Source organism: Aedes albopictus, chromosome 3 (assembly GCF_035046485.1).
Source record: "Aedes albopictus strain Foshan chromosome 3, AalbF5, whole genome shotgun sequence".
NCBI classification, from domain to species: Eukaryota; Metazoa; Arthropoda; class Insecta; order Diptera; family Culicidae; genus Aedes; species Aedes albopictus.
In genome coordinates, this window is record NC_085138.1 from 235488815 (window position 1) to 235515693 (window position 26879).

Genomic DNA, 26879 nt, shown 5'->3' on the forward strand with positions numbered 1-26879 from the left:
CTGTCATATTCCCATAGAATTTTTAGCAGCGCAACTGTCCCGCTACTATATTTGGTCACCCACCCATAGCGCTACTATTTTGCGAGCGCATCCAGCAGCGACCGGTAAAGTTTGCTGCAATGATGGAGGGCTGCCAAACGGGGTATAGAAGCGCACCGTTAAAGGTGCTCTTAGACGCTAGATTGCATCGCAACCTAGCGATTTATGACCAAAAAGTTCAACAATACTTGCAACTTGTCACTTTAATTTGAAGAAGAGAGAGTCGATGAAGAGAACTCTCTCATGTTACTTTCGCCCTTATTCAAACTCAATCTAGATTTTACGAGACGTTTCGGATCAAGGAGAATACATTTTACTAAGGTGGCGCAGATAAACATTGCAAACCACTGGTTGTCTCTTCCATTCTTCTGGTGTTCTTATGGAACTGAAATAGTGACGTCACTATTTCAGTTGCATAAGAACACCAGAAGAGTGGAAGAGACAGCCAGTGGTTTGCAATGTTTATCTGCGCCACCTTAGTAAAATGTATTCTCCTTGGTTTCGGATCAGCTGATCGCTCATTTCATGAATGAAAATTTGACAGGAGGTTGCGCCCAAGCCCGTGAGTGTTAATATTTATCAATATCATACTAATATAATACTGTTGTCGTTTCGTAAAGGGAAGATTCAAATATTACGTCCACCGTTTCTCGGGATTTCTAGACCCCCCTCCCCCCTCTGTCACGCACTTTTCCTATACCCAATACACGTACTGTCACACTTTTCTAGACCCCCCCCCCCCTCCCCCAAATCATGGACGTAATTTTTGAACGTTCCCAAAATAGACTATACAACTCGACGTAATTTTTAAACAATCCGCAAAGCCGGCAACCCTGCCCCGGTGAAAGCGGCTTCAAAAATGACAGCACCGTCGTCGTCGTCGTCCGCACGTCGGCTCACTCGCGCGAAGACGGAAACAAAAACATTGAAAAGAAGAAAATTCAAGATCAGTCGTCATTTCGCAGACGGAGACCGACATCAAGGAGAATACATTTTACTAAGGTGGCGCAGATAAACATTGCAAACCACTGGCTGTCTCTTCCACTCTTCTGGTGTTCTTATGCAACTGAAATAGTGACGTCACTATTTCAGTTCCATAAGAACACCAGAAGAATGGAAGAGACAACCAGTGGTTTGCAATCAAGGAGAATACATTTTACTAAGGTGGCGCAGATAAACATTGCAAACCACTGGTTGTCTCTTCCATTCTTCTGGTGTTCTTATGGAACTGAAATAGTGACGTCACTATTTCAGTTGCATAAGAACACCAGAAGAGTGGAAGAGACAGCCAGTGGTTTGCAATGTTTATCTGCGCCACCTTAGTAAAATGTATTCTCCTTGGTTTGCAATGTTTATCTGCGCCACCTTAGTAAAATGTATTCTCCTTGGACCGACATTATTTTTGCTGCTAGCCTGGGCTGTTTACACTAATCCCTTCTCGATTCGGAATCGTATTTCGTCGCGTCAGGAGTTTCTGGTATCGTTGCGGTGCTCAAAGACAAACAATATTCCGCGATTTGCTGCGTTCGATCTATAGTGTGAAGTGCATTACTAAATACTGAGACTGAGGCATTTAGAGGTGGCCTACGCGCTTCGTGTTGTGTAACTCGAGTGGTGGAGGAGCTGGACCGAGCAGAGCTCATTGTTTGTTCTACAGTTTCGCTTATCAGCAGAAAAGAAAGGAACCGTCGGAAAGTGTTCAGAGAGACTGCGAGGAGTAAAGCCAGCTTCAAGATGATTCCCAATAAAAAGAACTGATATTTGCTTCGCGGCACCACTTGGAAAAGGATCCCTCTCATCTTGGTTTAGTTTTTTTTTGTTTTGTTGTCCGGAAGATAGGTGCAGGCGGTTTGTTCTGTTCTATTAGTTTGCCCGGGTGTGTTTTGGAAGATTCGTACCAGTGAAGTGGAGAAAATCGTAAACCGACCAAGTTCGAGTCAATCGTATTCCTTCGATTAATGGCTAGTTCTATGAACAGCAAGTCCCGTTTTCGTCGTAGATTGGCTGCGATCTCCTTTCTGTCCAACATTTCGCTGGACGGCACCCACAGAGATACGAAATTAGGTCCACTGCACGGTTCAGGTGCTGGCGGTGTCCTTCATTCCAACCTAAACAACAATAATGTCGATGGCACCCGGACGACCACGTTCGATGATTCCTCCGAGGACAACATCGACGCCCCTGGGATGGGCCCAGACGGTGAATACGCGAGCAATATCGACTATCTGGAGTCCAAGTTGAGTGCCGGTGGTGGCGTGACCAATGGATCCCTTGTTCAAGGTGGCACAGTAAGACGAATCCGTGCCCGAACTGGCACATTTGGAAAGAGTCCCGACAGGAACGCTGTCCATCGGATCGACAGCGAGGGCAACGTGGTGTTCTCGAAAGTCACTTCAACAGCGCTCAAGGACAGGTAGGTGCATTTGAACTGAATCTAGTTCGAACATGATTTCACGATTAATGTTTTGTACCATACTGTTAGCAAAGACATACACATGAGTCAGTAGTATATTCTCTCGGTCTATTTGAAATCAGTTTTAGGACGGGTATGATTTATTTTTTTCGATTCAGGTGAATATAATCTCTAGCAGAGTAAAAAAACAATAATTGTTATTACTAGCAATTATTGTTGAATTGTGGAGCAGACTGTAGACTGTTCATTTGTTTATTAATAAACCGCATAGTGGTTATCGACATGTTATGCCAAATAAGGTCTCACTTCCAGTTTGTCTAGGCTCAATCAATTTGAGAACTGGATTTGCCCAGTTTAATACGGTTTCCGCAATCATGTAGTCCACTGGGCTCCGGTTCGAGGAGTGAAGATTGCGAGTTCAACAAACTTCGACTTTGCCTTCATTTATTTCAGCAAAATGTGTTTATTATTATTTATAATTAGAATAGACGAGACATTATCAATTCGATTAAAAACCGGGCTTTGAAATTTGGAAAAATATTTTATCCAGACAATTTGTTTATGTACCACCTAACAAATTCTCTGGCTTTCAAATCATGCGTCGAATCTAAAGTCGCGCATAGTGAGTTACATAGCGCATCACATGCGCAATACGGCGCACTATGCGTGACCTTAAGGACAGACTTGTAAGAATCCCAAAATGGCCGCCACAATGGCCGACTTTGGTACCTACTCACGATTTCAAAAGCACAAATCTCTTCGTAAACAAAACCAGCGCACCTGAGCTTCTTATTTTAAGCTTATTACAAGTGAGCAAGAATAGAATAATAAAAGGCACTGTTGTTTGAAGCTTGCTTCTTGAGATTTGTGCGTTTGAAATTCTGATGCACTGTTCAAGCGGGATTTCAAGACGTTTGTCCTTAAATCCTAAAATTTAGAAAATAAATAAATAAATCCCACAGAAATGTGGGACCTATCACGCCGAGAACCTGAGATTAAATCCCACTCCTGACAAACTCACTGAATTTAAATTCTTTCTTTGGAAGGTAAACCCGTGGGTCCCGAAATGAACTAGCCTTGCGATAAAAAATCTCGTTAATAAACCGGTGTCTTCTTCGCCAGGCGTTGCTGGGTACCCAACAAACACTATTGCTGTGCAATGGATGAATAAAAGACTCTTAAGCTTGAGCTTAAGCTGTTATTCAGCTAACATTATTAGGTACTTGGGTTGTATTTTACGGAGAGCCTCCAATTTCAGTTCGTAGGTTGGGCGGATCACACTGGCGTCAATAAAACATCACCCCCCCCCCCCCTCCCCCTCGACCTTTACGCAACTCAAGGTCAGGTGTAGCCTATGACGTTAACTAGGTAACACTTTTGAATGTGCCGATAGCCACCACTAACCTTGATAGTAAGCTGCAGGGCTTTACGAGGTCGAAAACATTGACGATTATATAAGGCGATGACTTCGTTGGAAGATGCGTGTGAGGAACGTTTCCAAAGCACAGTCAGTCAAACAAGTGATGGTCGCTACGTCTACGTGGTGCGCGGAACGAAATAATTGCATTGTTGGGGGATATCTCTATGCTGTTGATGTCCCCATAAGTTTCTTTGACAACATTGATCTTTCGGAAAGTGAGAATCGCCGTGATGAATTTGATACTTTGAATTATCTTCTGTCGCAAGTCGATTGGTCCGAACTCGAAGTTTACCGCTGTGTGGATGTCAACAGTGCTGTTACAGCTTTTAACAACATTCCCCATATCTTCATTGCTGAAACAGTCTCCAGGTCAGACCTCCAAGGAAACCTGTCTGGTCTAATCGGCATCTTCGTGATCTCCGACGCCGACGCTATAAGATGCTCCAACGCTACTACTCACAAAAGTGTCCGTTTTTTAAACGCTAGTGATGTTATGACAAGTAGCTCCGAGGAGAAATGTGAGCTTTTTTCTCATCAGTTTTGTTTGAAGTAGGTACAATCGATATCCGCATTCCAACAGCTGCGGAAGCCGAAGTAGCTAATCGCATCGTACCATGTGACGTATTAGACTTCAATAATTTATTGTGACGCCCTAAATGATCATAATCATCATTCTTTCACAGCTGTCTGATCATAAACTAGTCCTCTTTTAACGCTTTATAAGGCAGTAATAACTATATTGCCACCACAATTTATTTCAAACTTCATTTTTGGTTTACGCAAAATTGGGATTACTAACAAACGCCTGATATTTTTGGTACAAAACAAAGCTTAAACAAATAGTTTAGTCAAAAATGACTAAATTTGACCGCGTGAAGAAATTAAGCTCAAATTTATTGTAAAACTGTCGATTTGGTAAATATTTTAAGAAATAATCAAATTATGGGTTGATATGAGCTGAACTACTCAGTTTATATTATGGATTAAGCCCTAATCTACTCTAAAAACTATTTTCCGACTGTTTGTCGAAGTCAAAAGAAGAAAAGTACCCTAAACGGGCAGAGGCAACTATATTGCTACCTCAAAAGCTCGTTTTTGGGCTTAACGGGGAGCAGTGGCAACTATATTGCCACCTAGAATTTGGTGAAAGTATGCAAGGCTGGCCAATCCCAGTGGGGACGTAGAGCCATAAAGAAGAAGAAGAAGAAGTGAAAGTATTATCAATTTTATTGCAACGAGAAAAAAGTTATTTCACATTGAAGACAAGAGAAGGAAAAAAATCTTGCACAAACCCAAAAACAGTATGTGTTATGTGCTCAGATGTTGTTCACCATCCAATGAGGAAGTGTCCCCGTAAGATTTATGTTTGTTTGGCGAGATGGACCGTGACCGGTCTTAGCCAGTCGTCTGATGACACCACAAACAAAAAAACTGATGTTTGTGTTCATGGATAAATCTGTTTGCAATTCCAAGATTTGGCAGGAAGTTCGAGTTGTGTTGTGTTGTGTTTAAGAATTGGATCAACCGTTTCGTCAGCAACTTTGGGCCTCTGTTATTTTCATTAACTTTCAATGATGTGACCACAGACAAACAGACGTATCACTTGGAACAAGTTGCGATAAAAATCATCGTCACAAAAACATAATCGCTCAATGCTAACCAAGCTGTGTTACGCAAACCACTCAATAGGTGGCGGTAGTGAGCAAACGTCAAACAGGAGCAAAAACGAAGCGAGCGCCGTGATTGAGAAATTTTCGAACTACAAAATATTTGAACTCACCGTTAAATATGGTAACGATGAGAAGTAAGTAGAGTGAGACGTCTGTTTGTCTGTGATGTGACTATTCTGCTCGCCAATGCAATTATGGTTTGCTAATCTATGCCGATGATCTGAAAATTTTCCTGATTGTACAAAGCCCAACAGACTGCAAGGAACTTCAAAAGATTCTGGATCGTTTTGCATCTTGGTGCTGCATAAATTTCTTAGCGGTAAGTGTGTCCAAGTGCTGCGTCATCTCGTGCTGTCGCCGCAAATCTCCAATAGAGAACTCGAACGCGTTGAGAAAGTTTTGGACCTTGGTGTTTTTTGCTTGATTCTCGATTGACGTTCAAGCTATAAGGCAATCTAACGATTATCACCCTTCTCTCTTCTGCAGCAGCAAAAGATAGCATTTTTTTGTTTAATATTCTCATTGGTATGCAAACAAACCAATAGACGAGTGCACCGACGAACATTGAGTTCACTGAGCCTGAAAATTTTTGATAGCACAGCGGGGTCGACTCTCAACAACTTCTACTCAGAGATGCATCACCAAAATGCGCTGATATTTTTTTTTTCTTTGATTTCTTACATGAATTTTCATTTAAAGTGATGCATATGCATATAGTTACTGCACTAGCTCATATTTTTCGAACTTCATCGCGAAAACTAGATGCAATAAATTAAACAAATTTTCAGCTGGGTAGAAGTTGTTGGAGAGTCGACCCCGCTGTGGTGTCAAAATTCGCTGCCCGAGTGAACTTTCAGCAGGCACTCGTCTATAGAATTTTGCAAGGTGACGTCACGAATGAACTTTCGGTTCACCCTCTCACGCGAATTTTGACATTTTCCGGTGGTTTGTTTTGATTCCCATTCGTTGCCGTTCTTTTCTCTCTCGGAGAGAAAATTGAGGTTAAATTTCGATGCAAAACTCTATACTCCTCAGTAAAGCTAGTATGACACTCTTTGACCAATGCCAAATATTTGACCACTTTTGACAGTTAAATTTTGACCAAGGTGTACCTGGCAAACAAAAATATTTGTCACTCTCGAAAAACGAATAGGGACAAACAGAGCCAAACAACCTGCCAAAATTTATCTGTCAAAAGTGGTCAAATATTTGGCGTCTGGGCAAAGAGTGTAATAGCACCCTAAGTAGCCAAAAAAGAAGGGTGATCAAACGTCAGATAGCCTTATACTGCCCTCGGACGCATAAATGTTAATAGGAAGCAATCAGTGAAGTACTAGATTGAAAGTAGTGAGCTGGATTTTTGTATGGTGAGATGATCAGTTCTCCGTTTCTGCAATAAAATGGTGCAAACAGCTTGGGTTATATGATTTCTTGCCTAATTTGATGCTGTTTGAGCAAAAGTTTGGGTAACTGCGTTGTTGTATTATTTATTTCTTGTAACTTCAACAACACAGTTACCCAAACTTTTGCTCAAACAGCATCAAATTAGGCAAGGAATCATATAACCCACGCTGTTTGCACCATTTCATTGCAAAAACGGAGAACTGATCATCTCACCATACAAAAATCCAGCTCACTACTTTCAATCTAGTACTTCACTGATTGCTTCCTATTGTTACAATAGAAAAACACAAGAAAACGCATTTTCAGAATAAACTTTAGCTATATTGTTGCAATTTGATTACCTTCAATGCAATTCAACTATCGAAATAAATATATATAAATTCATATGTTGACAAAATATTTCAAAAATGCGTATCAAAATATGATATTTGACTTAAAAACCTGAAAAATATCGAAATGTAACATGTTACACACTTAGAAAAAATCACCGAATTCGGTAAAATTTTACCGAAATCTCAACCGTTAAGTTTTTTACCGGAGAAATTCGGTGACGTTTACCGAACTTCGTTAAAATTTGACAGATAAACGATAACATTTTACCGGGGGGAGCGACACTAGTTTTGCCAAGCCGAAAAACCCCAAAAAAAGCCGAAAAAAGTCGAAAAAACCCGGTAGAACCCGTAAAACTTTTGCGGGTTTTAGCGACTTTTTTGAGCTTTTTTCAGCTTTTCTTGAGGTTTTTTGGCTTGGCAAAACTAGTGTCGCCCCCCCTGCATTTTACCGAAATTTGGTAATTTTTACAGAATTTCGGTAAAAAACCATTACCGAACGTTCAGCTGTTGAGATTTCGGTAAAAATTACCGAACGCGACTAGCTGTGTACATTTATGCGTCCTGTTGTATTTTGATTTAGTGTGTAATGACAGGAGGCTTTGCCTCACCCTTTGTTTTATTATCTTGTAAGATGTTGACGGATAAAAATAAAGAACGTGGTTTGAATTCGCTCTGATTAAATTCGGGATTTATTAATTTAAACCGGTAGTATCCGAGAATACAACATTGGCGACGAGTAGGTCGGAACCCGGCGGAAGTAAAACAGTCGGAAAATCGGTCGTAGCATTGGCAAAAAGTCGGTAATTCGGAAACTCGGAAACGGCGTCGCGCGGTGAACAAACGTAAACATGATGGCCGGTCAGTTCAACCAAAGCATGCCATTTGAGCCTGGTGACACTGCTACCGTATCGGCGAGATGGAAAAAGTGGAAGAGATCTTTCGAAATCTTCCTGGAGGTCAATAATATTGCACTAGCGTCGCGGAAGAAATCATACCTCCTGCACTTCGCCGGCCCACAAGTGCAAGATACCTATTTCGGTTTAAGAGGGGAAGATGAACCGGCGGTGCCAAACGGATCCGACGTCTACAAAGAAGCAATGAAGATCTTGGATGATTACTTCCTACCTATGAAGTGTCTTCCACTGGAGCGGCACAAATTTCGAAACCTGGAACAAGGCTCCGAAGAATCGATTGAAAAGTTCGTGCTCAGGTTACGCGAAGAGGGCAATCTTTGCGAATACGGCGATCATTTGGATGATGAAATTAAGGAGCAAATCTTCGAAAAAGGCGCTTCGGACGACCTAAGGGCAAAAATTTTAACGAAGCCTGCAATGACCCTGGCGGAGACCGTCGAGTTGGGACGTTCACTCGAAACTATCGAAAAGCATCGAAAGAATCTGGCGGCTCCAAGTGGGGAACTGAACAAGCTCGCAATTTCCGGTGGAAGCAGCAAGAGGGAATGCTACCGTTGCGGAAGGTTCGGCCATTATGCAAACGACGAGGGATGTCCAGCGAGGAAAGGAAAGTGCGAACGTTGCGGATTGAAAGGTCACTTCAAAAAGTGCTGCAAGACAAAGTCCGGTAACTCTTCGAAGCAGCAAAACGACCATCGATTGAGACAGATCAACACGGATGGAAATCGAACGAATGTGGAGGATTCAGACAGCAGTCGCGACGAGGAAGACGAAGGAAGCATCCAGTACTTGTTCGCTGCTGAGCCGGACTGTTGTGAGAAGGTAACTTGCGCTGTAGGAGGAATCAAACTGGACTGGTTGGTGGACTCCGGAGCTGGAGTAAACGTCATCGACAGAAGGACATGGGAGCAACTGAAAAAACGTTCGGTTCAAGTGAACTTCCAAACACGGGATGCGAAGAAAACTCTGAAAGCCTACGGAAACCACACGATTAAGGTTGCGGGAATGTTTAAAGCGGAAATTGCAACGAAGGACAAATCAGTAATGGCGGAGGTGTACGTCGTTGAAGGAGAAGGACAATGTTTGCTTGGTAAAACGACGGCGAAGCAACTGGGCATCCTGCACATCAACACGGCGGTTTGGACGATGGACAAGGACGAGGACAAGATTGGAAAGGTAATCGGAATAGAAGCAAAAATCGAAATCGATCCTTCAATCAAACCAGTGCAGCAGACGCAGTGTTATGTTCCCATACCTCTACGTGAGGGAACCGAGAAGGAAATCCAGAGGTTGCTGCAGCAGGATGTGATCGAGCCAGCGCCACGTGATTCCGCGTGGATCTCTCGACTTGTTGTCAGGCAGAAGGCGGCAAATCCATCGGAGGTGAGATTGTGCGTTGATATGCGAGCTGCCAACCAAGCTATCGTCTCCCAGCATTATCCATTGCCAACATTTGACAACATTGTTCCGCTCCTGAATAGTTGCAAATGGTTTTCGAAGGTTGATTTGGTGAAGGCCTTTCACCAAGTTCCTCTGGCAAAGGAGTCCCGGCATATAACAACATTCGCGACACCTACAGGATACTATCGGTACAAGAGACTCATGTTTGGGCTCAACTGTGCCTCTGAAATATTTCAGAGCATAATCGATCGAGTATTGAGTGGCATACCAGGAGTCAAGCCATTCATCGATGACATCCTGATATTTGCAAACACAAAAGAGGAACACGATAGAACGTTGCAAATTGTACTCGAACGACTACGATCAAGTGGCTTCACGATTAACACCAAAAAGTGCACATTTGCCCAAAATCAGGTTGAATTCATGGGTCATGTGCTCTCTGAAAAGGGAATCTCTCCAACAGACGAAAAAGTGGAGGCCATCAAGAGATTCCGAGAGCCTCGTACTGTAGAAGAAGTTCGCAGCTTTTTGGGGATGGTCGTCCTGATCGACCCAAAGAACCTGGGATACTATTCGCCATTCGACCAAACATTCCTGATTGCGGACGCGAGCCCAACCGGACTCGGAGCGGTTTTGATTCAGGAGCGAGACGACCACAAACGTGTGATATGCTATATTAGCAAGGGGCTGTCAGAGGCAGAGAAAGCATACGCGCATAACGAGAAAGAGGCTCTTGCGCTTGTTTGGGCCACCGAGAGGCTCCAAATGTATTTGAGAGGACTTGAGTTTTTCTTGGTAACAGACCATCAGCCGCTAAAGGTTATTTTCGGACCAAATCATCGATCATGCCCGAGGATCGAGAGGTGGGCTTTGCGCTTGCAATCATTCCGTTTCAAAATAGTGCACGTGGCAGGCAAAATAAACATTGCTGACCCCCTATCTCGTTTGGCGAAGCTCGACCGTTGCAGTACCTATGATGTCAAGGGAGAGGCGATGTTGCTGGCCGTTGCAGAATTGGCGAAACCGACAGCGTTGAGCTTGGATGATGTCATAAAAGCGACACTTGAAGATGACGAACTGACTGCAGTGAAGAAAGCCTTGGTGACCAATGACTGGGGGGGAATCCATTAAGAAGTATGTGCCTTTCAAATCTGAGATGATGGTGGTAGCAGATTTGGTTTTGCGAGGCGATCGTTTAATCATACCCATAAAGCTGCGGAAGAAGGTACTCAAGCTGGCGCATATTGGTCACCCGGGAATCGAACGCACTAAACAGCGACTACGTGCCAAAGTTTGGTGGCCAACAATGGACAGAGAGGCGGAGAGCAATGTGAAGTCTTGCATCGATTGCCAGATGGTACGTTTGCCTGGACCACCGGAACCGATGGCAGTACGTGGAATGCCTTCAGCACCTTGGAGTGACATTAGCATGGATATTCTGGGACCGCTGCCGTCCGGCGAATCTCTGCTGGTGATCATAGACCTGTATAGCCGCTATAGAATCATCGAGGTCCTAAAACAAACTGCTACGATTGATATCTTGAATCGCCTGAGACCTGTAATACTACGCCTAGGCATTCCGAACTCCATTACCACGGATAATGCAGCCAACTTTTCCAGCAGCGAGATGAAGCAGTTTTGTGAATATTACGGAATCTACATCAGACACACAACCCCCTACTGGCCTCAAGGAAACGGGGAAGTGGAGAGGCAGAATAGAAGCATTCTCAAACAACTTCGAATTTCTGCACTGAACCGCTCAGATTGGAAACGTGATCTAGAAGAGTTCAACTACGTATATTCCCTCACCGTTCATCCAGCAACCGGCCGATCTCCGGCTGAGTTAGCGTTTGGTAGGAAGTTCAGAGATTGGCTGCCGGAGTTCAGAGCCGAAGAAGACGAAGCAGATCAGGACATCCGAGACAGGGACATCTCATACAAGACAGCATCCAAACTTCAACATGACCGAACGCACCGTGCTCGAGAATCAAACATCAAAGAAGGCGATCAAGTGCTGACAAGAAACTTCTTAAAGCAAAACAAGTTATCAGCTCCATTCAACAAAGAACCCTACACTGTAATCAAGAAGGAAGGTAACTCCGTTGTAATCGAGAGCTCCAACGGACATGTATTTCGACGAAATTCATCACATTTGCGAAGGTTACCATCACCACCTGAAAATACCAGCCACCCTCAGGTGGAGGACTCTATCGATGGAGGCGGACAAACATTGGAATCCGCTGCACCCGAGACGACTGGACCATCTACCTCTCCGATAACAATGGGAACCCGTCCCAAGCGGCAGACACGACGTCCGCATCGTTATGATGATTTCGAGCTGGCTTGTGGCGGAAACGGAGACTCCTAAAGCAACCCGGAGAAAGGAGGGAGTGTTGTATTTTGATTTAGTGTGTAATGACAGGAGGCTTTGCCTCACCCTTTGTTTTATTATCTTGTAAGATGTTGACGGATAAAAATAAAGAACGTGGTTTGAATTCGCTCTGATTAAATTCGGGATTTATTAATTTAAACCGGTAGTATCCGAGAATACAACACGTCCGATGGCAGTATACTACTCTTCTGTTATCGACAAAGCCAACCGTCAACTGGGTTTCATCCCAAGAATGTCAGAAGATTTCGATGATCCCATGTGTCTCCGTTCTCTTTACTGTTCTCTCGTCAGATCAGTCCTGGAATTTGCGTCGATAGTTTGATCACCGTACGAGGCGGTCTGTATTGCAAGATTAGAAGCAGTACAACGTAGGTTTGTACGGTACGCCCTGAGAAATCTACCTTGGCGTGATCCGCTGAACTTGCCACTTTATGCTCAAAGTTGTAGTACCTTAAGGACAGACTTGTTAGAATCCGAAAATGGCTGCCACAATGGCCGACTTTGGCACCTACTCACGATTTCGAGGGCACAAATCTCTTCGTAAACAAAACCAGCGCACCTGATCTTCTTATTTTAAGCTTAAGCTAAGTGAGCAAGAACAGTTGTGTGAAGCTTGCATCTTGAGATTTGTGCGTTTGAAGTTTTGAAGCACTGTTGAAGCGGGATGAAAAGATAGAGCAGTTTATGGTGATAAGATAATTCTTAACGAGATTGATTGCCCTGCCTTACTTGTGCGCGGTCAACTCTATGCTCCAGAGCGTGTCTTAAGGACCAGACAACTGATTCAGATAGCATCGAGGAATGCCGATTATAGAGCGAATGATCCGATAAACTCCATTTGTAGTGATTTCCCTCTAGCCTGTTTTAGGAAGTGGAACTTGGTTTACCTATATTCAACTTAGTATTCTTTCAAAACTTCCAAAGTTTTTATATGAAAGGCTTTTTCGTGGCCATTGGATAAATTTGTATATTGTGTGCCAACTACAACCAAGAAGACGACGTCATAATCATCCACGAAAATAATCTTCCACTCACAAATCTAATATGTTGCTTGAATTATTTCCCTTTCCAGAGAAAATGTAAATCCCAACGAAGGGATTCATTACTATCATCCTGCAGACAAGCGAGCTCGTGCCAACTCCACATCGCTCCGCGCAGGAGCTCCCGGAGTAAAACGAACCCTGCTGGTGAATGCCAGCGGTGAGGAGAAGCGTGAACTACCGAGCAACAGCAGCACGGAAAGTCTGATCCAAGGACGCCGCAATGTGCTGATCCATGAGCCGACCGCATCGCGTGAGGTAAAGTTTTTGCCCCCGAACACCGGGCGCAACTACAACTTCCGCGATGAACGTGTGGTGCTGATGTCGAAGCGCACACCCTGTTTCCTGTTTTCGGTGATACCTCACTACAAAGGAAAATCATCCCGTGCTGAGCTACGTCGCGAAGGACGTCGTCGCAATCCATCCGGCACCAGGCCGTTGTCATCGATTAACGACCTGCCGTTCGATGCGTTCCGTTTGCTTGGAATCGAACGCGGTGGTGAACCGGGGCAGGAAATTTCCTACGGACATCTGCTGATCCCCTCCAGACAGTATCATCGGGAAAAGAAGCACGAAAAAAGCTCACGCAGTGGGTTCGAGATAACTAATTTCACATCGTTGGAAAATCATGCCGCTGCGCGGTATTACAGCTACGAGTCCAACCGTAACACCACGGCAAGTCCGTCACAAAACTTGAGCAGTTTGGATGCTGTGAAAGGTGACCTGGAAGAGGGATTCACCTCGATATCAGGAGTAAGTTTCAGGAATGATACGGTAAAATGTGCATAACTACAGGCTCTCCAATTCTTCATTCCATTTACAGATGCAATATTCGCCGAACATTTTGGACGACCCGGAGTTGATCGCTGGCAAACATCGTACCCTGTTGACCTTCACCTCGTACATGACATCCGTGATCGATTACGTGCGCCCTTCGGATCTGAAGAAGGAGCTGAACGACAAATTTCGGGAAAAGTTCCCCCACATTCAGCTGACGCTCAGCAAGCTAAGAAGGTGAGTGTGATACACGCTTATATTTAATGATTATGAGTAGGTGTGGACAATGAAGGTACATAATCAAATGCACCACATGTGACTGGTAAGGAAACCAACGCGACAAGCTGATAACAGTGCTTTCTTTTTGCTCCTCTGCTAGATAATTTAATGTATGCGAAGGTACACACACGGGTATATGTAAATAGCGTTCCATAGACTAAGGCGTTGGAATCTATTTGTTCTTTAGCATCCTGTTCAGTATCAGTGGCTATTTAATTCTAGTTTAAACTTATTTGACTTTGATGAGTGGTAACGTATCTCGCGAGAGTTTTGTTTATCATATCATCACGCCCCAACATGATAAGAATGATAACATCATCCTTATCGAATGGCTAGACCTGTCGCGACAGACAGTCTTGTACAATGTTAAGATACTATTCTTATCTTTTCAAGTTAAATATTTTTTTAAATATTCATTTGAGAGCTTCCATATAGGTTTGCAATTTGAAGTACAGTAAACTTCTATAAAACTCTAGGTAGGGAAACTTGTCTATTTTTGAGAGCTTTGTTCTCTAAGTTGGCAAAGAAAACTATTTAATTTCTTCAAGGATACGAACACCTGCTTTGTAGAGTTAATGTTCGGTATTCGCTCGACATGCCCTGCTCATCGTGTCCTTCCAGCTTTTGCCACCTCCCATGTGCTAGGTTCGTCGTAGAGTGCAGCCGGTTCGTGGTTCATTCTTCGGGCGTCACACATTGTTCTCTTCCACACCGCCAAAGATGGTCATAAGCACCCGACGCTCGAGCATTTTGTGTGTTTGGATGTCCCTTACAAATTTCGACTACTAGGGTATTGGTTCCCTTGGCTCCTATTGTCATCCTACTAAAAACAAAAAACAATGAAGCGCTGTTTGTTTTGTTTCTTATTTTTGTATTTTTTATTAAAAGTGAGCACGCATGAAACCAAAAAGAACGGAATCAATCGGTGCCATAATCGCTTGTTTTTTTTTCGAATAGGATGAACATGGGAGCTTGAGATTACTGATGGCATTCGTACCCTATCTTATTTTTATGTGATATAAAAACACCTAATCTCATTTTGTTCCTTTTCGCTTTCAGTATTAAGCGTGAAATGAAACGCATCAACAAACTGGACGCGCGCATCGATTTCCTGACCATTTCGCAAGCTTACGTCTACTTTGAGAAACTGATTCTGTCCAATATGATCAACAAGGACAATCGAAAGCTGTGTGCAGGCGCTTGCCTGTTGCTCAGTGCCAAATTGAATGACGTCAAGGGAGAGGTGCTGAAAAGCTTGATTGAGGTATGTCCGATGCCATTATATTGGCGATTAGATTCAACCATTAACGTATGTGAATTCTTTACAGAAAACGGAGAGCGTGTTTCGTTTGAGTAAAAAAGAGCTGATCGCTTCGGAGTTTGCCGTTCTGGTGGCACTGGAGTTCAGCCTACATGTGCCGACCACCGAGATTCACCCACATTACCAACGTCTCCTGTATGAATCCTAATACTGCTCATCATTCTCCAGAAAGAAAAAAAAACTGAATTTCCTTTATGATGCTATTTTACAACAAGTGCTATTTTCAGTTATCTTTAGTTGTGGTTCTATTATTTATATGTTAAAACTTAATCGTTAAGAATCATTTGTTTCGGACTTTTATTTAGAGTTAAAAATATAAAAATTGAGTAAAAACGAACTGCTTTTTGTTATAGAATAAAAAGGGACGATGGGCTTCAAATTCAAATTGAAATCCGCATTTTTCGAATAGTCAGTAAAAGCACAAGTAGGATTCTACATGAAAGAAAACATGGTAGGTATTATCGAAAAATTTCTTTTCACCTGAAAAAAAAAGATTCTCAGAGAATTCAACAAACAATTTAATTAACAGTAAAGCTAAACTGAAATGAAAAAGCTGAGTTATTAGAGGCATTTCTTGCTAATCTTGGAGAAACTTCTGGCACACATTAGTGCGCTGCCATAGTGTTTTTTACCGCAGGCACGACTTTCACTGATGATGCGCCTTTGTATTTCAAGGTTCATGTTATTGTCAGCCCTTAGCAACGAATTCTTGTACCATCTCGAAAGTATTCCCGTTTATCGTAACATTGCTACTCCAAGGCTTGTCCTATCTCGCTCAGTTCCACCTTACAGAATGTTCTTTGCTTTAGCTGCATTTACCACCAGTCCGATTTTGCTGCTTTGCAAATTCCCCGTTCTTGATTAATACACAATGTTTGTTCGAAGAGAAAAAAAACTCTAATTACGTTTGCAATACAGTTTTTAACTTGTGGTTTCATTTCTATTCTTTCATATTCCTTTTTATGGGAATCAATAAACAAACATCTAATAGTTGAAATGATGACTTATTTCTTATCACCGACCTGCTTTGGATCCATCAATTTGCCCAAATCCTTCAGAGAAACGTCCGCTGAGCCCCGTGGCAAGGGTTTCGGTTGACTTGGACAAGGTTTCCAACCAACAAAGTAAATAATTTGAAAAGTGGCGGTCACTCCATCGTCCTTTCCATACATATCTTTATAAATTGCAGCCGCTGCCATCAGCGTGTCTCGGCTAATATGCAACGGTCTATTGAAAGCCGCATTGCTTTCGGCCATCCCCTTCAGGTCCCCCATCAACTCAAACATTGACGGAAATCCTACTACAATCTCATCGGTGTCAATAGTTAACATCGTAAAATTGGCTCTATTCAGCAGCATTCCAACGTCGCGTATTTGCGTAAAGGGAGATAAATGTGGGGAAAGGCCACCTCTTCGTTCTTGCTCAGCTAGATGTAACGACGATCGCAGCTCGTACAAAGTCTCACCGCCAAACATTGCACCTATAAATACCCCGTCCGGTTTCAAGGCTTTATTCACGGCTCTAAAACAGGCCGGCAAATCGTTCACCCAATGAAGGCTCAAGCTCGAAACCACCAAATCCAAACTGCTCGCATCAAAGTCGAATTTTTCCTCGTCCATTTCGCGCACGCTGAAATCCAGCCCAGGAGTTCCTCGGACGTGCGACAGCATAGAGGGACTCAGATCAACTGCGGTCAATTTTTTAACCGTTTCCCCTAGCACGTGGTTTGTCACATAGCCCCGGCTTGCACCCAAGTCGACCGCGTTGTCGAACACTCGCTTCACATCGAATATACGATCCGATATCCTGTAGCCCACTTCATCTTTGATGTAATCGTACAATTCAACATGTTGACTAAAACGAAATCTCATTTTTATTGCATAATGTAACGGGGTAATTTGAAACCGGCTCACCTTTTAGCGGCACGTTCGCGCTGTAGTCGCTTTACATTCCTATCGAATATGTTAACAACCGGAGTACAAAGGGGTCGTTTGAAGATCGCTCTGATACAGCCTCGAGTCGTGCGAAATGGGACTGTTTGAAACATTCTACAAAGAATTACAGACTTTACAAAATTACATAAAATAAATCTAAGTGTTGTGAAAAAGCGTACCTATAGGTGCAATCAGCTCCAGCTGATCGTATTATACGAACATCGGTGTTTACGAAGATGAGGTCAACAAAAGCGACAGTAAAAAGGGAAAACAACTCAAAGCTGTCAAAATAGGAAGCCCGATAAAAGTCGAATGCTAAAACGTCGAATCGCGTCAAGATTTCATAAGCCACTAAAAATAAATCGATGCAATGAGAGTATATTACAGGTGGGGAATAAGAAGAGATGGCTATGTATTAGCACAGACAAACAGACGTAACACTCTGATAATTCCCATCGTTCACTGATTTAACGATCTTCTTCAAAATTTGATAGTTGGCCAACTGCCCAACCGTGGCGCTCGCATAGTTTTTGTTCGAGTTTGACGCTTGCTCACTACCGCCACCTAGTTGGTGGTCGGCCAAACATAGTCCTTTTAGCATTGGGTGAATATGTTTCCGTGACTATGATTTGAATCGAAAAATGTTCGAAGTGTTACGTCTGTTTGTCTGTGGTATTAGTAAGCAAAGAAAAATGTAAATACAAATAGTGACGTCACTATTTGACACGCGTTCTTATGGGAGCTCGCTTTGCTTGTAGTAGTGACATGTTTTGCACCAGACACGGATCTCACGCACACGAAGTATCTTCTTCCCCACCTTTATTAGACTCTCATTGAAATCGATGTTGGAAATTTAAAACCGAAAATAAGGCAACGCTGTTTTTAACATGTTTTGCGGGTTAAACCGTTTTTTTTTGTCTTTTTAAGATTTTTTATTTCGGCTTGGGAAAACTATAGTGCGCCCCAGAAAAAAAAATATATATAATATATATAATAAAAATATATATAAAATATATATAATATATATAATAAAATCACATCATATTATCGATTGGGTATGGCTTAATGATTTTTACACAAACGCCGCATCGTTTTACACGGGCTTCGGAAGTCTTATTACTCGTCCGCTTCAACAATGGATCAGAATTTCAAACGCACAAATCTCAAGAAGCAAGCGTCGAACAACAGTGCGTTTTATTATTCTGCTCTTGCTCACTTGTAATAAGTTTAAAATAAGATCAGGTGCGGATTTGTTTACGAAGGGTTTATGCGCTCGAAATCGTGAGTAGGTACCAAAGTCGGTCATTGTGACGGCCATTTTGGGATTCTAGCAAGACTGTCCTTAAGGAGAGAACTTAGCAACCGACAATGAGCCATTTTACGAGACGTTTCGGATCAGCTGATCGCTCATTTCATGAATGAAAATTTGACAGGAGGTTGCGCCCAAGCCCGTGAGTATTAATATAAATATCAACACTGTTGTCGTTTCGTAAAATAGATTATGTATAAACAAGACACTTTGGCTCTGATGTTACTGGTTAACGGTTGCCAATAAACTCACAGTGCACGTAAGTGTATTATTATATCCGGATTCGGCCCCTAATTTCGATCCCTTGGAAATCACTCGACCCTTAGTGATTTTTCTTTAAAAAAGTAATTTTCATAGATAAATATCAATTAATCAACCCTACCATAAACAGTTTCCACAATTTGATTGTGTGATTGTAATTGGCTTCTTTAGCGGTTCTGAGATAATCTCATATTCTGAATCTGCATGCCAAACTGAGCCGAAATCCAAATTTTCATGAATTTTGGTGCCCAGGAACCCATTTAAAAATCAATTTGAAGTTTGTATGGGAGCGATTTGCCGAATCACCCCTCGTCGCATTTTGTACTGGGCGGAGCTGTCAAGCAGTTGCCCAGCTGTCAAAAGGTGATTTCAAAAAATCTCTTTGAAATTGATTTTAGGTACCAAAACAAAGTTCTAAAAATCTGAAAAAAATCATAGCGGCTCAGAAAAAGGTGTTCCTTCGTATAGAAATGAAAAATCGATACATTTTTGAAAATTTAAAAACCCAATTGCAATCTTTGTTTAATCTCCCTGTTTTAGCCACAAGGAGTAGTTGTATGCTACGAAATTCCTGTTCACTTTGTGGCCCATTTGCGTTTTCTTTCCTTTTGCCTTACGAGTTTCCCACCTTTCGATTTTTTTCTGCCAGTTCGTATAGTCCATATTACGAGCCGATTTTATGAATGAATTTTGACAGAAGCTAGTGTCCAATAACCCGTGAAAATCAATATCATCATCAACATTGTTGTCACTTCGTAAAATGGCTCATTGCCCACTTTCTGGGAGCATCCGCCCTAAAATGGAGTTTCGGCCTTTCGGGATGGTTGAATTATCGACCTAACGAATGGACGCCTGCGTACCTTTTTGCATTTTCTTTGTACGTTCTTCTAAACAAATTGCGTCGTGAGCAAGCATCCTCTTTGCGAAACAAAATTTTAGTTTTATATAACATAATTTTTTAAAATGTCGCTGCTTCGTTTAGTATGCTGATAAAATTGACTCGTTTAAATTCATTCAATACCTTTTTGTTGCATATTTCAGACACGGTGGCATGCACGTTTAAGTGGTTTATCAGCACGATCGATTTACACCGCTGACGTCCTGCTGGCGCCTTCCAATGAAGGGAACAAACCTCCAACTCCTATGATTGATTTGGAAGATAAATCTCTTCCGATTCCAATTTATAAGGAGAAGAAAAATGAACCTCTCCAGTTGCAAAAGTCACGGTGAATATACATTTCTGAATAATCTGCTGCAGAAAGACAAGATAAAGAAAACTCTCGGTTTGCAGATTGCTGTATCAATCGAGAAAGCGTGGAATGCTGGAAAATGGTTTACTGTTGAGCACATTCGCTGCCAAGCACCTGGACTCGATGGATGCTAAGCAGACCAAACTGTACGACCAGTTGATCAACATGCCCACGAACGATTGGGACATATTCTACTGGGCAACGGGTGTGAAACCCACGCCAGCCGAGTATGACAACGAGATCATGGCAATGTTGAAGGAGCACGTCAAGAATGCCAATCGGGAGAAAAGGATTTGTCAGCCAAATCTGTACTGAATAATTTGGAATAGTGATGTTCTCGGCTATGGATAAGATTCAACAAGGATTGTGATAACGAAAAATATAATCAATGTGCAGGTAGTTCTCTAATGAAACAGTCATATTATATAGGTGGAAAGATTTACCCCCGGCTAATCTGATTTCGCAGTCTTCGATGCCTTTTAACACCTTTCAAAGACTCGGTACAGATCTGGAAGATTCGCTACTTTCAAGAGAGATCCATTTTTTGCGAAAGATTTTGGTGGCAGAAGATATTGCTTAATAGCAGGAAAAATTGAATGCTCCACTTCCCACTTGTATTCCGCATCGGCTTTGGTAAAAGCAATTTTTGCATAGTAACGGGCCACTTCTCGGCAAAATGTGTCAAAGCATTCCTTTTCTTCGTCCCATTCCACTTCAGTTGCCAGACGAAGTACGAACATCGGGAGGTGTGCCAACGACGGAATGTATTCCTGAACTACGATAGGTATCGACTCCAGCATGCCATCAGCGCTGATGTAAAGACTAAAATATTCCTTCATCAGAGGCGCTTTACTGATCAATATTTCCTCGATTCGTTCGGCAAGCTCATCCCTTGGGCCGTCATCTTCAGTCCAGCCACTTTCTGCATCTTGCAAGGCAAACATAGCCAGCTCCCTGACTGGTAAAGGGTTCGTGAATGTCATTGCGTCCAGATTCTCGAAATTGAAGAGCAGCATTTGATAGCACAGTTCTTCAAACAGTGTTCGAGTTGCAACAAGGAACATCTTTGTGTCGTACTGGATGAGCACCCGATGGCGATCGATCACCCCAACAAAGGTCAATTCGCTTATAATCGTGCGAAGATTTCGGTCGCATAAATCTTCCACTGCCTTCCGTAGGTTCAGTACGCTGGTCAATTTAGTTTCTCTGAAAAAAAAAGTTTTAAATGAGCATCACATTGGTCACAGTGGCAAAAATAGAATGAAAATCCTGCCGAAACTATTACTTTTTCTATTTCAGTACTAACCTGACCAGTTTTTCCTGTTTTGGTACTACCAGTGACCCTCCAAGTTCATCGCCGTTGTTTGTACTCTCATTCATGCTAGCATTCCGGGATAGATTTATGCCGAAAAACTTGTCCAACTTCTGATCATTGTGAGACGTTCGAACAAACTTGTAATCTGGCTTTGGCTTATCACCTGTCGATTCGTTTAGTTTACTCGTTTCGGCCGGTTCGGGTGCCCCGGGTAGCAAAGCTTGAGTGTAGAATGTCCGCGATGCGTTGCCACCAAGAAGTGCAGCCTCTACAACCTGCTTAATCTTTTCGATTATTTCATCTTCGTGCAGAAAGTGAACTTCGTGCTTTGTTGGATGCACATTGACATCGACATTGTTGGGATTCAATTCGATAGAGAGATAGACGAAAGGCGCCATTCCCTTAGGCAGGTAGAGGGAATAAATTTGATCGATAGCCTTTCTTATGTTTGCAGAATCAACAGCCCTGTGGTTGATGAAAAGCAGAAACATGCCTTTCTTCAAAGAGAAGTTTACATTTGTTATGAAACCGTTGACTTGAAGTTGAAGAATATCGTCATCCAGCGTGACCTTCAGTAGAGATTTACTAATGGACGAACCGTAGATCAATGCGATGTTGTTTTCCACTGACGATTTGGCTTGCGTGCGGATGGTAGCATTTTCTCCAAATTTTTTCAACATAAACCCGGTTTGAGGATTATGTACTGCGTATTTACTGACCACATCTGATATCTTCTGAAATTCCTCGTTGGGAGCCTTTAAAGCTTGTTTTCGCATAGGAACATTGTAGAACAAATCTTCCACCGTTATTTGTGTTCCCTGGTTTCCAGCACAGGGCTTGATGTCCCCTTTCAACTTGCCATCCTCATAAGTTGCCTTGAAGGCACACTTCTCGTCTTTAGTTTTTGTAGTAATCGTTAAATTTGCCACATGACTGATGCTTGCCAGTGCTTCTCCTCTAAATCCATAGGTTTCAATCGATGACAAATCTTCAAACTTCTGCAGCTTAGATGTGGTGAACCGCTCACAAACGATAAGCAAATCATCCCGGCGAATCCCGGTTCCATTGTCTTGGATCTGCAACGACTTCAGTCCACCAGCTTTCACAACAACCTGAATGCTGGTCGACTTGGCATCCAAACTGTTTTCCATCATCTCCTTCAATGCATTGGCCGGCCGTTGGATAATTTCGCCAGCGGCAATTCGGTTCACGACAACCTCATCTAGTTTGCGAATTACTCCGGGTTCCATGTTTTGGCTAATCACGAATTACCTTTAACTGTTACTCAATTTGATTCATGTACTTATAAAATTCTTATGCTTGAAACTCGGCGCTTCAAACCGGAAAATTCGCGCGCCTTCCTTCACTCGTCTTCATCACTGCCCCCACAACAAACTAAACACTACTGTTTAGACTGTTTACATATACGTTATGCGAGTGTGTAAGTGACTTCAAATGTCATTTCTAGCGTAACTTTTGAAAAGGGCCTATCTGCAAAATGTAAACCAGGGAGGGTGCAGGCACGTCAAACTCGAACAAATTACGCCTACCTAACATGCATCGAGCGGGCCTTCCCAAACAACACAATGCGATTTCGCGGGCCAGCCCCATCGACAAAACAAACCGATTTCCAAGCAGGATTCGACCAGGCTTCTGGTCGCGTTGCCAGTCACACTAACACACTCGCAAAAGATGAGCAGTAGGCGTACCTCGCCGCATGCGGATCCCCTGTTTTGATGCGCTAGTTGAGGATTTTACCCAAGTGATCGAAATACAAAACAACGACTTTAGGCGCAATGCCGAATACTCGAGACTATTCGAATCGAACACATGTTGATACAGACACCTACTCGGTTACCACAATGGCTCTTACGTGTCGTGTGTATTGAAAATCTCGTTGGAAATCATGCGAGATTTTTTTTTACCAAAAAAAAGTCTATAAAACTAAAATCTAGCGTAACATTTGAAAAGGGCCTATCTGCAAAATGTAAACAAACCCGGTTTTTCACTATTCCTATCAATATCTACCTAAGCTATCCCATAACACCTTAATCAATGAGAAAAGAGCTATTTTACCCGTATTTTAAATAAATTTCAGAAGGGCCTATCTGAAATTGAATAATCTTTTAGGGCCTAACTGCATTCAAAAGGGCCTAACTGAAAACTACCTTTCAAATCAGATAGGCCCTTTTGTAAATTTTGATTATTTTTCATATTTTTCAATATTTTTTAGTAGTTCTTTAACTTTCCTTGAATTATAGGTGAAAATAAATCCAAAATATTTCAAATTAGCTAAAATTAAGAAAAAATAAAAGGGCCTAACTGAAATTTTTCCTTCAAATCAGATAGGCCCTTTTGTAAATTTGGGTTATTTTTCATGTTTTCCAATAATTTTGAGTAGCTCTTTAACTTTCCTTGAATTATCGATAATAATAATCTAGAATAATTAAAATTAGCTAAAAATAAGGAAAAAATAAAAGGGCCTAACTGAAATTGCCGACGATAAAAGGGCCTAACTGATAGGGCCTAACTGATTTTCAGATTGTAAAAGGGCCTATCTGCCGTTCATGTTAAAAATACATTATTTATGGAATTTTTACTATAGTATGATGCAAATAATGCACAGAACCATTAAGTAGATTCCCATATGTGTCAATAGATGGAATAAAACACCTAAAAAAGTCTTTCGTTTTTAAATAGGATTAGCTGATCTGGGAGCTAATCTTCTCATGCGATTTTCTCAATGTTTACGTTTTGCAGATAGGCCCTTTTCAAATGTTACGCTAGAAATAAATCATTGATTGATGCACCAAGCGAAAAGAAGAAGCAGTTTTGACATCCAAGCGGTGTGCCGTCGATGAGATCCTCGTCGCTGATTGGTCGATGGATGTAAACGGCACACCGCTTGGATGTCAAAACTGCTTCTTCTTATCGCTTGGTGCATCAATCAATACTTTACGGGTTTTTCGACTTATGGATTTTCGGCCAAGCTTCTGAAGGAAGATCTCATGAAAACAGACGAGAGAAAAAAGAATAAAATCTAGCGTAACATTTGAAAAGGGCCTATCTGCAAAACGTAAACATTGAGAAAATCGCATGGGAAGATTACCCTTCAGAATGGTTAATCCTATTTAAAAACGAAAGACTTTTCTAGATGTTTTATTCCATTCATTGACACGCATGGAAGTCTGCTTTATGATTCTGTGCATTATTTGCATGATACTATAGCAAAAATCCCATAAATAAAGGATTTTCAATAAGAACGGCAGATAGGCCCTTTTACAATCTGAAATTCAGTTAGGCCCTAGCAGTTAGGCCCTTTTATAGGCGGCAATTTTAGTTAGGCCCTTTTATTTTTTCTTTAATTTTAGCTAATTTAAATTATTTTGGATTTATTCTTATCGATAATTCAAGAAAAGTTGAAGAACTACTAAAAAATATTGAAAAATATGAAAAATAACCGAAATTTACAAAAGGGCCTATCTGATTTGAGGAGTATTTTTCAGTTAGGCCCTTTTATTTTTTCTTAATTTTAGCTAATTTGAAATATTTTGGATTTATTCTTATCGATAATTCAAGGAAAATTGAAGAACTACTTAAAAATATTGAAAAATTTGAAAAATAATCCTAATTTACAAAAGGGCCTATCTGATTTGAAAGTTAATTTTCAGTTAGGCCCTTTTAAATGCAATTAGGCCCTAAAAGATTATTCAATTTCAGATAGGCCCTTTTAAAATTTATTCAAAATACGGGTAAAATCACTATTTTCGCATTGATTAAGGTATTATGGGGTAGCTTAGGTAGATATTGATAGGAATAGTAAAAAATCGGGTTTGTTTACATCAGGGGATCCGCATGCGGCGAGGTACGCCTACTGCTCATCTTTTGCGAGTGTGTTAGTGTGACTGGCAACGCGACCAGAAGCCTGGTCGAATCCTGCTTGGAAATCGGTTTGTTTTGTCGATGGGGCTGGCCCGCGAAATCGCATTGTGTTGTTTGGGAAGGCCCGCTCGATGCATGTTAGGTAGGCGTAATTTGTTCGAGTTTGACGTGCCTGCACCCTCCCTGCATCAAAACGATCAAATCAAAATAAAGCGACAAACTCGACACGCGGATTCTGTGCAGGCGGTGCAGGTAGATTGTTTTAGGTGTTTCTATTAATAATACGGAACCCATAAAAAATAACAGAGTAAATAATGGCCAACGTTTTACTGAGTGAAGCAGAAAAAACATATATTTTGCACGGTATTCAGGTAAGAATTGTGATTATTGAAATATCTAATACCACTTTAATATTTTGAATCCCACAACAGAAAGACTATCGCAATGACGGTCGAACGAATCGCGATTACCGACCGATGGAACTGGAAACGGATATTGTCGTACATGCGATGGGCTCCGCTCGGCTGCGCTTGGCCAACACGGATATACTGGTGGCAGTAAAAGCCGACATCGATGCCCCCAGTCCCGATCGGCCAAAGGAGGGCAAAATCGAGTTTTTCGTCGATTGCTCGGCTAATGCGACGCCAGATTTTGAAGGCCGCGGTGGCGAGGAATTGGCAACGGAAATCTCCAACACCTTGTCGAAGGCGTACCTATCACAACAGGCTTTCGATTTGACTCCACTGTGTATTCTGGCCAAGCATCAGTGCTGGAAACTGTATGTGGATATCTTGATCCTGGAATGTGGAGGAAATCTATTCGATGCCGTGTCGTTAGCTGTAAAGGCCGCGCTTTACAACACAAAGCTACCTCGAGTGTCTTCGGCGGAACTGGACGGAGGAGCTATGGACATCATACTGTCGGATGATCCCTATGATTGCGAGCGGTTAAACATACAAACTGTTCCCCTTTTGGTAACTGTTTGCAAAATTGGAGACTACTGCGTGGTCGATCCATCAGCCGAGGAGGAGGAATGCAGTGCCATTAGCGTCGTTATTGGTGTGTCTCGCAAGAACGACGGTAAAGCCTCTGTCACATCGATCAGAACATCTGGGGAGGGTTCCTTCCATTCGGACACCTTAATGAAGAGTTTGGATCTGGGTGTGAGCGCTGCAACGTATTTGGATAAAGCTTTGATGGCAGCGCTGAAAACCGATGAAGAGAACAATACTAAGCCCCTGGGTGAAAAGGAAATATTTGGATTTATGAAATAAACTATTTGAAGACAATCGAAATTATCGTTTCATTTTGATTAGAACTAACAAAAATAAAATACTGGATCTTGTCTATAAGAAAGATACGATCCAATTTTAGCTGAATCAATTTTTTTGCTGTCGTACGTATACATCAAAAATCTTTTTTTTTCTGCCCATCACTCATTTAAACTTTTCTTATTATTTCAATAATTTAGAACTAATTAAACCTAAACCGAACGTTTGACCCTCTCCGCTTTCGTAAAGGTAAAG

The 26879-nt window shown here is 42.0% G+C and overlaps 5 protein-coding genes across 5 annotated transcripts; 3 read left to right on the top strand and 2 right to left on the bottom strand.

The window, feature by feature from the left end:
• Positions 1–1395: 1395 nt before the first annotated feature.
• On the top strand, positions 1396–15739 carry LOC109401589 (CDK5 and ABL1 enzyme substrate 2-like). The gene is made up of 5 exons (XM_029868357.2): positions 1396–2452; positions 13058–13778; positions 13849–14039; positions 15141–15345; positions 15410–15739. The coding sequence occupies exons 1-5, from the start codon at positions 1998–2000 to the stop codon at positions 15548–15550; spliced, it is 1713 nt and encodes a 570-aa protein (XP_029724217.2). The 5' UTR covers positions 1396–1997; the 3' UTR covers positions 15551–15739.
• A 564-nt stretch (positions 15740–16303) lies between these two features.
• On the bottom strand, positions 16304–17571 carry LOC115254125 (arginine-hydroxylase NDUFAF5, mitochondrial). Its single transcript, XM_029868391.2, has 3 exons — positions 17516–17571; positions 17316–17450; positions 16304–17256 (listed from the first exon to the last, which is right to left on the bottom strand). Exons 2-3 carry the CDS (start codon positions 17447–17449, stop codon positions 16407–16409), a joined length of 984 nt encoding a protein of 327 aa, XP_029724251.2. The 5' UTR covers position 17450; positions 17516–17571; the 3' UTR covers positions 16304–16406.
• A 2164-nt stretch (positions 17572–19735) lies between these two features.
• LOC109398917 (succinate dehydrogenase assembly factor 2, mitochondrial) lies at positions 19736–20603 on the top strand. Its single transcript, XM_019671371.3, has 3 exons — positions 19736–19887; positions 19948–20132; positions 20198–20603. The coding sequence occupies exons 1-3, from the start codon at positions 19870–19872 to the stop codon at positions 20469–20471; spliced, it is 477 nt and encodes a 158-aa protein (XP_019526916.3). The 5' UTR covers positions 19736–19869; the 3' UTR covers positions 20472–20603.
• On the bottom strand, positions 20554–22870 carry LOC109398916 (DNA mismatch repair protein Mlh1). Its single transcript, XM_019671370.3, has 2 exons — positions 21463–22870; positions 20554–21362 (listed from the first exon to the last, which is right to left on the bottom strand). Exons 1-2 carry the CDS (start codon positions 22719–22721, stop codon positions 20636–20638), a joined length of 1986 nt encoding a protein of 661 aa, XP_019526915.3. The 5' UTR covers positions 22722–22870; the 3' UTR covers positions 20554–20635.
• Positions 22871–25347: 2477 nt separating this feature from the next.
• LOC109398924 (exosome complex exonuclease RRP42) lies at positions 25348–26648 on the top strand. The gene is made up of 2 exons (XM_019671379.3): positions 25348–25724; positions 25785–26648. Exons 1-2 carry the CDS (start codon positions 25668–25670, stop codon positions 26625–26627), a joined length of 900 nt encoding a protein of 299 aa, XP_019526924.1. The 5' UTR covers positions 25348–25667; the 3' UTR covers positions 26628–26648.
• Positions 26649–26879: the final 231 nt, after the last annotated feature.

Bases quoted from the DNA above. Each gene is read 5' to 3' on its own strand.
- LOC109401589 (XM_029868357.2), top strand. From the start codon at position 1,998: ATGGCTAGTTCTATGAACAGCAAGTCCCGTTTTCGTCGTAGATTGGCT. The intron at 2,453-13,057 runs GTAGGTGCATTT...TTCCCTTTCCAG, and splicing joins TCAACAGCGCTCAAGGACAG to AGAAAATGTAAATCCCAACG. The intron at 14,040-15,140 runs GTGAGTGTGATA...TTTCGCTTTCAG, and splicing joins ACGCTCAGCAAGCTAAGAAG to TATTAAGCGTGAAATGAAAC.
- LOC115254125 (XM_029868391.2), bottom strand. From the start codon at position 17,449: ATGTTTCAAACAGTCCCATTTCGCACGACTCGAGGCTGTATCAGAGCG. The intron at 17,257-17,315 runs GTGAGCCGGTTT...ATTTCGTTTTAG, and splicing joins CGCGAACGTGCCGCTAAAAG to TCAACATGTTGAATTGTACG.
- LOC109398917 (XM_019671371.3), top strand. The intron at 20,133-20,197 runs GTGAATATACAT...CTCGGTTTGCAG, and splicing joins CTCCAGTTGCAAAAGTCACG to ATTGCTGTATCAATCGAGAA.
- LOC109398916 (XM_019671370.3), bottom strand. From the start codon at position 22,721: ATGGAACCCGGAGTAATTCGCAAACTAGATGAGGTTGTCGTGAACCGA. The intron at 21,363-21,462 runs GTTAGTACTGAA...TTTTTTTTTCAG, and splicing joins AAACAGGAAAAACTGGTCAG to AGAAACTAAATTGACCAGCG.
- LOC109398924 (XM_019671379.3), top strand. From the start codon at position 25,668: ATGGCCAACGTTTTACTGAGTGAAGCAGAAAAAACATATATTTTGCAC. The intron at 25,725-25,784 runs GTAAGAATTGTG...ATCCCACAACAG, and splicing joins ATATTTTGCACGGTATTCAG to AAAGACTATCGCAATGACGG.